The 13,392-nt window shown below is 40.4% G+C and overlaps 1 protein-coding gene across 4 annotated transcripts in view; it reads right to left on the reverse strand.

The window, feature by feature from the left end:
- Positions 1 to 13,392, reverse strand: part of arhgef25a (Rho guanine nucleotide exchange factor (GEF) 25a) — a 75,575-nt gene that overhangs the window by 51,138 nt on the left and 11,045 nt on the right. The window contains exon 1 of one of the 4 annotated variants that reach the window (XM_041798866.1): positions 6,207 to 6,698. The exons of the other annotated variants lie outside the window; for them this stretch is intronic. Within the exon in view, the coding sequence (XP_041654800.1) occupies positions 6,207 to 6,315 (109 nt within the window). The 5' untranslated portion in view covers positions 6,316 to 6,698. Of the gene's footprint in view, positions 1 to 6,206; positions 6,699 to 13,392 lie in introns of those variants that run through there. 4 annotated transcript variants of the gene reach the window in all.

The raw sequence follows: 13,392 nt of genomic DNA on the forward strand, positions 1-13,392 counted from the left end.
TGGGCCCAAAGCAGGACATATTTGTGTCCTCAAGTAATTAAAGAACTCTAAAATCCCATCACTAGCCACAGTGTAAGAGGTTTGGTACATGGGGGGATGGAGTTTCACATTAAAGGGTAGATTCTTGGGCAACAGAATGCACAGCCAAGGGCAGACAACAACCACGGTCCATCACGAGTAAGCAACAAAAACATTAATGAGATGTAGAAAGTTCCAGTCAGAGTCCATGCTTCTTTACATTTCAGTCTCTGATTCAACATCCAGCAGTTTCACAGCCATGAAAAATCTCTGTAACCTGACATGCCAGATAGACTGCTTATATCAGCTGCACTGGATGTATTTCACATTTATCTGGGATACCTCAAGCAATTGTGAAGGGCAGGACATTTAAAAAAAAAATCTCCACGGGTGATTGGACGTTCTGTCTGTCACATTCATTACAGTGAAATCAGATCAACAAGGCAGAGTGAGGTAAAAGGCATGCTCACCAGAGCTTGACAGGCAGGCGCTGCCATACTCTATGAACTGTGAAGCTTGTTGGTGGATAAAACTCATGCCGAGGCCAGTCAGGACAAGTGCAATAACATCTGCTCTGCCGAGAGAACAACTTCATTTTTATGAAAAGATTTCAGTGCTGTTCTTTGCTCTTTATTTAATAAAGAAATGTGATCCATATCTGATAAAACTGAAGCTATACTATAGCTACATCCAAGCTAATCACTCCACTGGTACAACTAAACCCTGCAGCTACTGCCTCGTTCTCCTCAAATGATGCTGCTTAGTCAGGAAGGTTTACAATCATTTACAATAGGAGCTTTGCAAGGTGGATTTGCCTGATGACAGACATGGAATCTGCTTTGCAAGGTTAAACATTTTGTGTCTATAATTTGGCTTTGTCAGGACAAAAAACAGACTGTTACAATGATAAAAATTAAGAGTTTTTCTGCCTTTAAAGACTGTTGGAAATATCTTATGGTAACATTAGTACTCAAACATAAAGATATATAACATAGGAGTAGTCATTTTTTAAATTAATGTAGACATTTCACTGCAAAAATCCTACAAGAAATCCTACTATTATTAAAAATTGTTCCAGAATATGCTCATTTCTATTTTGCTACCAAATTTGGTTTGTTCCTACCACCATCCTTCCCTAATCTTTTGTTTGCATCCTCTGTCTCTCTGACAGCTTGCATTTATGAGTGTCAGATACACCTCAGGGTGCATCCCAAATACCATTATGGAGTGGGAGGCTGTGCTGCAGAAGAGAGCTAATGTAAAATGATTGTGCTGGCTTAGACTGCAAAGGAATATATCATGTTTAACATTACCTTTTATGTCTAACATTGTCAGTGTCATCACAGGGAGTTTGAACAGGCTTTCTATATGAATTATTTTCTTTTTATGTTCCTTGAAAAAGAAAAAATATTCAGGCACTGATTTGAAGTACATTAAGATCCTCCTACGAGGCTTGATTTGATACATCCACAGGCTTTGGCCCCATCTGGCCTATGGAGGCAATTTTCTGGGGAAAATCTCAATGGTTCACCATGTTTATTTTAATGGTTTGTCAACAGTATTTGCTGGGAAGTGGCCCTCACTAATGGCCCTGCAGCCAATCTGGTAATGTGCCGAGAGGAGCAGTGCTGACATCAGAGCTACATGTTTCATTACATCCTTCTCTCCACCTGTCCATCTTTCTGGGCTCCATGATCATATAGAGCAGATCAATAATCCCACCCCTCCCTTCCTGCTTTCTGCAGTTATGTGTTTCCTCTATATTTCATGCCTCGTTGTCTCGTCAGTTCAGTGATTAACCTGCAACAACTAAGCCGTTTTTTTTTTTTTTCACATTTACACATTATTATTCTTAGCCAAGGTTTCTCATAATGGTGTTTACAATTTATCACACATTGATAATGAATCCAAAAAAGTCTATAAAAGGCAAATATAACCATTGATTGGCTTGTTTTCTTTGACGCACAGAGGTGGGTCATTACATCCGGGTGACAACAGCTGAGATGACTTTAAGTTTACTGCTTTCGTCTCTAATTACTTCCTGTGAGTGTTCAAGTGTGTGTTTGTGCGAACGAAGGCATACAGCAACTACACATATGGTGTGACATAATGGCACACTGCACTGTGTTATCATCTGCACAAGCGTAAAAGTAAGTGTTAAGTGGGGAATGATTCATGCAGCACGCTATCATTTCCTCTTGTACTGTCGTAAGGACTGTTTTAGAATCAATGACGCTGTAGATACATCATTCACTGTTTGTTTTATCGGGGGGGTTTTGTTTTTCAGGAAATTGAAGCACACAAAGTGTCGCTGAGGTACTATTGATTACAAAGAGCACTGTTTGCTGTGGATATCAGAGTCCACACCAGAAAATAATCTGTCATTCTTTGCAATCATCCCAGATCGGACCTGCTCTGCAGGCCTTCCTTATTCTGCAGAACTTTATTACTTTGCAAAGATAGATGAGGTTGATAAGAGCCTGTATGCAAGAATTCGTAAAAGTACATATTTATGTATACATACGCCAATAGCATATACAAATGCATACTGTGTATCTTCATACTCTAATGTATGGGCTATTGTAAAATCACATGGTAGTGAAGGGGAGTCTGACCTGCATTGTTCATGGTTTTTCCTGTAAACAGCGCAACAGAAACAGCAGGATCCTGAGTATCGGTTCAGGTCAGTCTACTGTTGTAACAAGTTCTCATAACAGAAAAATGAGTAAATAAAAGACAAAGAAATAATCAGATCAAATCTCACACGTAAAAGATATGACCAAGAATAATAAGGAAAAGGAGTACAGCTACAAAAGTCCACACAGCTGGTTGCTTAGCCCTCTGACATCGTGTTAATTATAGAAACAGCTTTACATTAGATGACGGAAAGGGGCTGTATATGAGCTCCTAAACATTTCCCTGGGAAAATACCTACACAATGTTAGAAACATTTAATACTGCAAAAAATGATATGAAATAATCCAAAATTAAAGAATTATGATCCTCATGTTTTACACAATACCTGAATTGTCCCCTAAATCCAAATTAGATCTAAAAACCTGTTTATTTTTTCCACATGCCCTTTACACTGAGGCATTTCTCCGATGAAAATGTATGCATAATCAATGCATACTGAGTGAGGAATCTAAAATGATTTTTTTTTTTATAATTTTCTGCAGAATATTTTGACCTTTCTAATATTTACTGCAAATGCCCATATGACGATAACAATGAAACTGTAGTTGACTGTAAAATCCATCACAACAGTGTATAAGACTGTCTTTTTCGTGGGGTAACAGAAGTGGTAAAGGCAGACGATTTCCTTGTCATTTGTCAATGGTATGTTTTTTTTTTTTTTTTTGTCTGGATGCAGGCCTGCTTTTATTTTGAAAGAAAATAAAGAACTTTGGGTGGATCAGCAATTATCAAGTGTGCCACAATGTATCCTCAGTGAACACCATATTGGTGATGTAGCTAACATTAGCATTCACTAGTTAGCTTATTTGCAATGGCAGCCATTTTAATCAAGAAAAGGTATTTAAGAAAAAAAATTAAGCAAATAATGAAATAAAATGCAAGTAACATGAATCTAATAGATAAGGATAAGATTAGATTAAGATCAACTTAGCTGTTCACAGACAACGGTCCAAAGTGTCACAAGATAAAGGATAAAAGATGAAAAAGCGAGTTGCAGGTAAAAGTTTATGTTGCACCTGCCCTGTAATATTGTACTGTCCTTGCTGCAATACACAGATTGAAAAATTGCACAAACACATTGTGCAAAAATGCACTAGAGTGAAAACAGATGTGAAATTTTGATCATAATTGTCTAATGTCTGATAACTTTTTGTCTAGAAAGAAGGACAAGAAGACAACAGTGGCGGTTAAACTGTCATCACTTCCTGTCAGTGTAAAACACCAGTGTGTGATTTCAGACAATACTAACTTGCTGATTAAGGGCTCTGACCTGCATGTAAGTGTACCCTATTACAGTATACTAACAGAACTATGCAAATGGAGACACACTGTATGGCATAAACTAAACAACAGATAAAGGAATTTGTTTTGGATTGATGGAAAAGAAGGGCACTGGAAACAAGATTCAGAAGAGTTTGACTTGTGCACTGGAGTTTTTTAAAGCGATATGAGACATTCAGCATCAGTGGTGGGATTATTTTACATCACTGTGACTGCAGGGAGATGTTGCAGTGGCTTAAGCAAAGTGTGCTGAAAGGAACAATAAAGTATGCAACAGACTGAATAAAAATGCACTAATTATGGACCTTAATTGCATGGCAATAAATTCATTAATGCTGACAGCCCTGGTTTATAGTTATAAAGCACAAACCCACTACCTGTTATGCAGTTTAGGAATCTTTTCAATAAAACTAACATTTAAAGTACACCATATTTATTGTTCAGTAAACCACTCTTTTTTAAATATATGATTATGACATAATGAGAAAAAGTCTTGAAAGCATCTCCAACAGCCTTGCATGGTGGAGCAGCTACTTGCAACACATGGGAATGGGGCAGATTTTCCAGTTTCCAGGTGATGGCTGCAACCGGACTTGTAGTCATAACAGGCATGTCTAAGTGTTTAATACTGAAACACCGAGTATAAAAGAAGCAGACAACTTTTTCAGCTGATATATAGAGGTATTAAAAGTGAGCCTTACGCACCAATTCTCCCAGTGATCCTGCAGGCTGAACTGGGACCAAAGCAGAAGCAGCAACATAGAAACGTACTTTACATGCACAGTGAGGGGGTCTTAAGGAGATCGCTGTTTTATAATAATTGCAAAGTTACTCTAAGAGACCTCTAGTTTATGATGAGGCATCCCTAGAGGGAGTTAGGCCATTTAATATGTATGTATATCCTGCTCAGATAGTTCAGTGGGTTGTTTTCTGCTTCATAATCTTGAATATAAAGCTTCTTATCCAGTCACATAAGAGAATCCTGTGTTCAATTTTCCACTTTGATTCAATGAATGTCTTTTTGTATGTTTAATGAGATTTCTTTTAGTAGGCTCAAATGTTTTATTCCTCCTATCCGCCTGCATGTTTTATGATCTAAGTGTGTGCTGTGATAACATGCTAGAGGTGAAGAAGGGTGCTGCAGGAGATGGAAAAGGAGAATATCCATTACATAAGAGATTAAACTGAAGGAATCCGAGGTATGCATCCAACATCCCTGGCCTTATAATATGAGAGCCAGCTTCATGTGTACCCCCCTTCCTATGTACCGAGCCTCAATGGTCGGTACACTGTATTTATCCCTTTGATGTTGGCTTGTAAAAGGGGAACAAACACACAGCGTGGCACCACTGTGTAAACTCATAAAGCGCTATTAGATGCCGTTGTTGTGTCAACTTTGTTTCTAAGCCACAGGGGCAGAGGTCACGTTAGAAACTAAGGAACAGAAATAGATCTAAAAATGTCAAAGTAAGCACAGAGTTTGGTTCAGGCTCTCAAAAAGTGGCCTGACCTGTGGGTGACTGTGCAGCTTTTTTGTTATTACAGCTTATGCCACCCGCTGCTTTTACTAAACCGCACAATATTCTAATGGAGCGCTGCTATTCTTGCAGCACTTCATTACTACAAACAGGAGAGTATGGGGGAGGAGGGAGGGGGAGATTACTGCTGTTTTTGTTCAGCTCTCTCACTGTTTGGGCTACAGGAATGTTTCAGAGACCCCCCCCCCCCAACAGCACCACAGTCCATCCACGTGCTGCACATACCCAACTGACACAATCACACTCTACTCTATTTTTAATGGAAGAATGTGTGATGCATGTCCTCCGCTTCCCTGTCCCCCTCACCGTGCACTCATCTTCTTTTTTCCTGATGTGTATTTGACACACATCTGTTGCTGTAGCTGGAGGCGGAGAGAGCAGAGCAGACGAGGAGAGCAGAGGATTGAGGCTTACACTTTAAACCATTAGCATATGCTCAGAGGAATGGAAGGGGAGATAAGGGAGAGGTGGGTGGACATGTAAGAAGAAAATGTAGAGGAGAGGATGAGCAAGGGAATGCAGAGGTATTAAATCCAGGAAGAGGAGAGGAGTGATTGCTCTTGTTTGGTATAATCAACAGAAACCCATTCAGTTTGAAAGTGAATTCAAACCTCATAAAGAAACTTCTACTTACATAAAAACATTTCTATATGTTGGATGTGTGACACTGACCTCTGACACGGGCATAGCAGCAGCCACACTTCACCAGGACTTTGCGGAACAAGTGTTGGCAGCCACAGCCTCGGTGGTGGTGGCGGTGGTGATGGTGGCCCCCTTTCATGCTGTTCAACCATGAGCCAAAGTGGGCATGGCCCGCCACTCTCTCTCTCTCTCTCTCTCTCTCCTCTTTCTCCTTCTTTCCCACCCTCAAACAAGTAAACTCCTCAAAGTGTAAACCCCCCCCCCAAGAAAGGTGTCCTCCTCCTCCTCCTCTTCCTCCTTCTCAGCTGACAGCAGACAGACTTTTAAAGCCACATCCAAATGGAGAAGAAGGGAAAGAGTCCACAAAAGCTGCTGCCAAGAGGAAATCCACTCTCACCAGGTTTCTCCAGAAAAGCAATAAAAAAAGATCCCTGATCGTTTTTATTCTGTCTCTCTTTTTCTCCTCTGTTTCCCTTTCAGTGCTGAGATCTCGCCTCTGTGAACCGCCTGGTCAAATGACAGACTGGGAGACTGCTTCGGAAAGAGAGAGAGAGATAGCTGTGAGAGAGAGAGAGAGAAAAAGAGAGAGAGAGAGAGTAAGGGGAGGGCAGAAAAGGGTGGAGTCTGCAGCTCTAGTTGCTGGCTATTCCAGGATAAGGTTCCCACTCCCCTAATTTTCTCTCTTCCTGTCCTCTGTGTTTCTCTCCTCTCAGCTGTTTTTTCTCTGCACCCTCCTGTTTCCTCTCTCTGACCGTCTAACGCACAGAGCAGATGAAATGGCACGCTCAGAACTGACCCTGGAAATAGTAACAGCCAGGTTTGTAATGATACACATTGCTATTTACAGAGAGGGCACGTTGGACTGAAGGTGTCATGTGTTTTTCTTCATGGTTCTCCCTGGCTCAATACTGGTGTCTGTTTTCATTTATGAGCATGAATTGGCCTTGTGTTTTGACTTTTTTATTCTAGTGATTCCATGGAGCGAGTAGGCGGTTTCAGATTTCACAATGTTGGTATGATGGCATTCTTGATATGTAACCCAAGTCTTAAGCTGGACGATTCACTGTAGCACAGACAGAAGCTGTGTAACCAAAAGAATCCATTAACTGTGGAAAAGGCCTTTGGAAATGTGATGTAAAAATGTAAAAAAAACAGAAAAGAAATCAGCAAAGAATTCACCATAATTAGAACATAAATAATCACCCAGCTCATTTAGATTGGAGCATTTCACAAGCAAATTTAGGTGACATATTCTAAATGGTGAACAGGCTGCACTTACAGTACAAGGCACTTTTAACTCTTCTGAACAGTCAAAGCAGCAGGTCACACTACATTCACCCTAGGGTTCAATATGTTTACTTGCACAGTTAAGTTAAGATACAGTTATAGCTCAATTACATGGCTTGATAGATACTGTCCTTTTCCCAACAGACAAGCATGGGAGAAGAATTGAAAAAAGAGCATGTTTGATTATACTACGGTGGCTGACGATGGCCCCCCTTCAGCTATTGGATCTTCTTCCGCTTGATCTATTTTGACACATACAATTAATCAACAGGTGGTCAATAGGTTGAAATCCTTGAGTTGACGTGACATAAGCAGCTTCTTCTTGTCTGCCATGAAATGTGCAGATCTTACTCTAGCACTCAGTGTCTTTCTTGTTTTCTTCCTGCTTTTCTTGGAAAAAAAATGTATGACTACAAACTCAAAGCATTAACAAAGCATTAATAAAGTATTAATAACAGCTTAACTCATCAACTATGAAGTATTAACATTTTTATAAAGAGATTTATAATGCATCTATATTTATTTATAATGCAGAAACAAAGCCTATGTCATCATCTATAAAGCATTACTGATTGCTTTATATATGTCATCTATAAACACAGTCAAGTACCATCACACAGTCACAGACTTACTCTGATGAACACCCAATAATCACAAAATTACTCTCATCACCACTCAACAGTCACAGAGTTACTCTCATCACCACTCAACAGTCACAGAGTTACTCTCATCACCACTCAACAGTCACAGAGTTACTCTCATCACCACTCAACAGTCACAGAGTTACTCTCATCACCACTCAACAGTCACAGAGTTACTCTCATCACCACTCAACAGTCACAGAGTTACTCTCATGACCACTCAACAGTCACAGAGTTACTCTCATCACCACTCAACAGTCACAGAGTTACTCTCATGACTATTCAACAGTCACAGACTTACTGTGATGAACATTCAACAATCACAGAGTTACTCTGATGAACATTCAACAGTCACAGACTTACTGTGATGAACATTCAACAATCACAGATTTACTCTGATGAACATTCAACAGTCACAGACTTACTCTGATGAACATTCAACAATCACAGATTTACTCTGATGAACATTCAACAGTCACAGACTTACTCTGATGAACATTCAACAATCACAGATTTACTCTGATGAACATTCAACAGTCACAGACTTACTCTGATGAACATTCAACAATCACAGATTTACTCTGATGAACATTCAACAGTCACAGACTTACTCTCATGATATTCAACAGTCACAGAGTTACTCTCATGACTATTCAACAGTCACAGACTTACTCTGATGAACATTCAACAGTCACAGTTACTCTGATGAACATTCAACAGTCACAGACTTACTCTCATGACCATTCAACAGTCACAGAGTTACTCTGATGAACATTCAACAGTCACAAAGTTACTCTCATCACCACTCAACAGTCACAGACTTACTCTGATGAACACTTAACAGTCATAGACTTTCTCTCATCACCACTTAACAGTCACAGAGGTACTCTCATGACCATTCAACAGTCACAGAGGTACTCTCATGACTATTCAACAGTCACAGTTACTCTAATTACCATTCAACTGCCACAGAGTTTCTCTGATCCAATGTTGTCCCATAATTCATCCCACAATACACATGTAACAAGCCATTTTTCAGTCATCTGGGTTAGAGTTGAAAAATGGCGCAAAAGCCATGTCTTCTGAAAATAACAGAATTAAATGGTGACTTTCTAGATGGCTGAATATCTGTATCATTATTCTTGGAGGTAGCATGTACATGCAACGTTTGCTGAGATGTTATAACTCTATAGATATGGTCTGCAAATTCCCCCAACGTTGACAAATCACCTGGATGGCCTCTGCAGATTTGTGCATAATTGATACAAGTAGTAATGAGCGCTCATTGCCATATAAAAAGATGTCCAGGGTCAAATGTTACACAAACAAATAACCACACCAACAAGCACACCCATTTTACACAAGTCCTCCAAACACTTCATTCACACAGTCATGGTCTGATTATTTTCTTGATTAACCCGAAAGCTGCAGAGGTTTTGTAACTGCCACAAGAGCAACACACACATACAGCCTACCACAGCATGATGTGTACTTTACATCAGAGAAGATTAAACCCAATCAACACTTAATTATGACTCATCAGCTTTTTAAAGAAGAAATCAAAGCTGATATTTCAGTAAATATCAAGTTTTCCAAGGAAACTTCTCAGGAGGTGACAGACTCAGGAAGGGGAAAAGGCTGAAAGCTGTAAATACTGATGAAACACAGTGAGAAGCAGCACATTAATTTCTGACCAACAAATGGGACTCCTTCGGCCTAAAGCTTCTGAACTCATGACTCACTTTGTGATCTCACTTTTTCCCAGCACTCATCATGTCATGCTCCTTTTTAACACAACACGACTGTGTGGAGATCACCTTATGATTGCTGCAACAAACACAAGCACCCACTCAGGTCCTCTCTTAGGGGACTTCAACGGAAACGAGAGAGAGCTGAATAGTGCCTGGCACTGAGCCAGCTCAGACACATCAGGTGCTTCCACGTTTGGTGGTGCTGTTTCACCAGCATCGTTTTGTTCAGGGTGGTGGCAGACTGCTATCAGGATGTTTTTCTGAAACTGACAGAAGATAGTCAGAGCAAATAGGAGAAGCCTCACCTAGTAGCCACACATGTTGAATACACAAAGAAACACACATACACACACAGCTGCATGAGGTGTTTCTTTTTCCACAATTACAAACTTGCAGGGCAAACTAAGCAGCTTTAACATAAAGGAGAAGAGATGTATAAGAGCACTCCAGTTTGATACAAAACAGATAATTTCTCTCCCTCCCTCCTTCTCTCTTTTCTTACAATGGATGCTTTAAGTAACCGTGATTGAAGGGGGCAATCCACTAGAGGAATATCGAGCAGCGCCACTGAGCACCTTCTTTTGTCTGATAGTCGCAGATACAGCTGCCATATGCTGTCGAAGCACAGGAGCGCATTTCAAAATCATGCTGGGGAACAAAGGGTTTGATGGCAGAACAGATTTTAAAAGGGTTTTAAAAGATAAAATGAAGACAAAGAGAAAAGAATCCGAAGGCAAAGCTGTACAAATTGAGCAAAAGCTTTACACAGAATTTAGACTTCAGAGCAGGGAGATAATGAAGAGTACAGTGCTCTTGAGATGCATTCAAAATTCATGAAGTGAAAGCAGGGAATCTTTTCATATGCTCTGAAGTTAGAGGATTTCAGAGTGTTATTCTGCAGGAAGCCCAGTAGGGGGCATTTGTACTTGTTGCATAAGTTTGATTGCTTGGGGCACATGCTTAGAGGTGCAGCTTTACTTACAGTTTCAAATGTACAAGAAAAACAGATGCAAATGCTGAGAACCTAAAATAGAGCTGGCATGCAGCTTTGTATTAAATGTTGTTTTTTTTTGTGACTAAAAATCCTCCAGCACCTGCAGTATCCCTTTTTCAATGTGGAATAAAAACTTAGAACTCTGAAATTGGCCCAGAAGATGCGTACAAAGCTCTGAATGTTAATAGAAATATGGAAAATATGTTCTTCCTCCTCCGCTTGAAGTGGGAGGGGGGATGTGAGGTGAAGCATGCATTAATACCCATTCATCCCTCACTCTTTTATCTCACTCCTTCGCTCCCTCACCCGCTCGTTCTCCGTCTATCTCCCACATGAGACACACACACGCTAATGATGATTCATCTGCACATGTATGCTGTGAAGAAAAAGACCCTGGAATGCAGCAGGATGAATTAAAACCTGGATATATGGCCTGGGTTTAAAGGCTTGTCTAAAGATTAGCACGCTAGGAGACAGATGTGCGTGTGTTTTTGTCTGATAAACAAGGAGAAAGTATCAGGTTTGCACTGATATTCAGTCATGTGTGGAAGGCATGTTCAGGGAGGAATTTATATGATTTATGAATGTAAAGCAGATGATGTTTATGCATATGTTTTCTGCAGAGATGTTCTTCAAACATGGATGTTGCAAATACTCCCAGCTGGAGGAAATTTATTCATAATGCAAAGTTTAAAGACTTTAAAAAACAGGCGAATGCAAAGATTTCATATGAGATAATCATGCATGCTAATCGCTCACTTCTGCAGTTGCTTGTTTGCATTGTGTTCCCCAGCTCCCCCACTGATATTAGCCTCTCCTCAGCTCATCAGCCAGCTGAAATCCAGCTGGCTTCCTCTCTTGTTCTCCTGTAGTTCCCTTCTCTTCTTTCTCTTCCTTCCTGCCTGCATCACCAATTATGGCAAACTGGCTTTCTGGAGGGGGGAGAAGGTTTTTTTTTTGGCTGAAGTCCCATCACGGACCTTGCAGAGGTCACTGTCTAGTTCTTGTCTTTTCTGTTTTTATGCAAATAGGTTGAACTACACAGCCCCGATACACAGGGGAGATTGGCAGGTGAGTGCTCACTTTACCACGATAAACTGCTCAGCACCTCCCACTGTTTTACACCAGCATGATGTGCAGCTGTCAGGCAGAGGGAGCTCCACGTTACACGCACAGAGACTTGTTACTGCACACATCTTCAGCATGTCCAATTACATCACACATAAAAACACCCCTACTAACTCCTATTCCTTACCAACCATACCTCATCACCTGTATTCTTCCACACCTGACCCACTGCCTCTCTTCAGCTGCTCTGTGAACCTTGCTCTAGAAACAGCATTAGCACTGAGACACTGGGACTGCTGCTGGCTGTGTTGGAGGTTTTAATCCTGAGCTGAAACGCCACCCAAAGGAGAAAATGTTAATTAAACATGCTCAAAACCTGGGAACCACACATGGAGAGATACTGCTGTTTAATCTCTGAGTAATAATGGTTTACCATCAAGAGAAAATGAGATTTTCAGCTGGAAAAACAGATTAAGAGATGGTGTTCTGCAACACTGAGATGTACGATTCATGCTGAAAATCTTAATAAAACTAATATCAAAATTCAATCACAGTCCTGTATTCTGATGTGTGTACCTGGCATATTGGGAAGAGTTAAGTTCATTTACATAAAGCTGTGTTTATGTGTCTCCATCTGTGCTTGAAATGCCAGCTGTGCTGTAGAGCAGTGACCTGTAAGGTGTCTGAGGGACCTGCATGACCCACGTCTGCCTTCCAGCCCGGCATGACCCACTTTGTTGGAATTCAGCAGCAGGGTGTATTAAAACAACACATCTTTAATATCTGACTGACAGAAGAGAACCTGATTCACATGTTTAAATATTCTGAGCACAGTTGCCACAACAGGAACCGGAACTCTGATAGTTCTTCTTAGGATCCAGGGTTTTTTAAAGCAGCTCATGTTCTTACAATTAGCTGATAGAGCAGGGAAAATGTGTCAAAAAAAGACAGCTTGTAATCGTCTGCAGCACTGACACTCATTTATTTCATTATTTATCCATCCAGACCACAGCTTTAGTGTTTTGTTTCACTTTCTGTATTTGTAATGTTGTTTACAACCACAGACAACAGCTCTTTTTCTGTGGAAAAGCTCTTAAACCCCACAGCAGACAGCCACACTTCAGTTGTTAAACCTGATTTAGAAGTTTCACAAATAAAAAGAAAGTCAACTCCACAAAGAGAAAGAGAAAGACCAAACACCAAAACTCAAAAAACAATGAATATTGTATTTATATCTGCCACATGGACAGAAACACAGTTCCAAATAAAAATGCTCATGTGTCTGTAACTGTTGGATGCTATGCCAACCCAGGGCCCAATGACGCTATAATCGAAGTTCCCACAGACTGAGCTACTACCACCCAAAATGGTATTATCTGGCTGGTTCATATTCCAAATGGATTTTGGGATATCTTGGGCCATGAGGGATTGAAGGATGCATCAGCCAGGTCTTTCATTCCCCAAGAAAAGGAGCC

This window comes from Cheilinus undulatus, linkage group 11 (assembly GCF_018320785.1).
Source record: "Cheilinus undulatus linkage group 11, ASM1832078v1, whole genome shotgun sequence".
Taxonomy (NCBI): domain Eukaryota; kingdom Metazoa; phylum Chordata; class Actinopteri; order Labriformes; family Labridae; genus Cheilinus; species Cheilinus undulatus.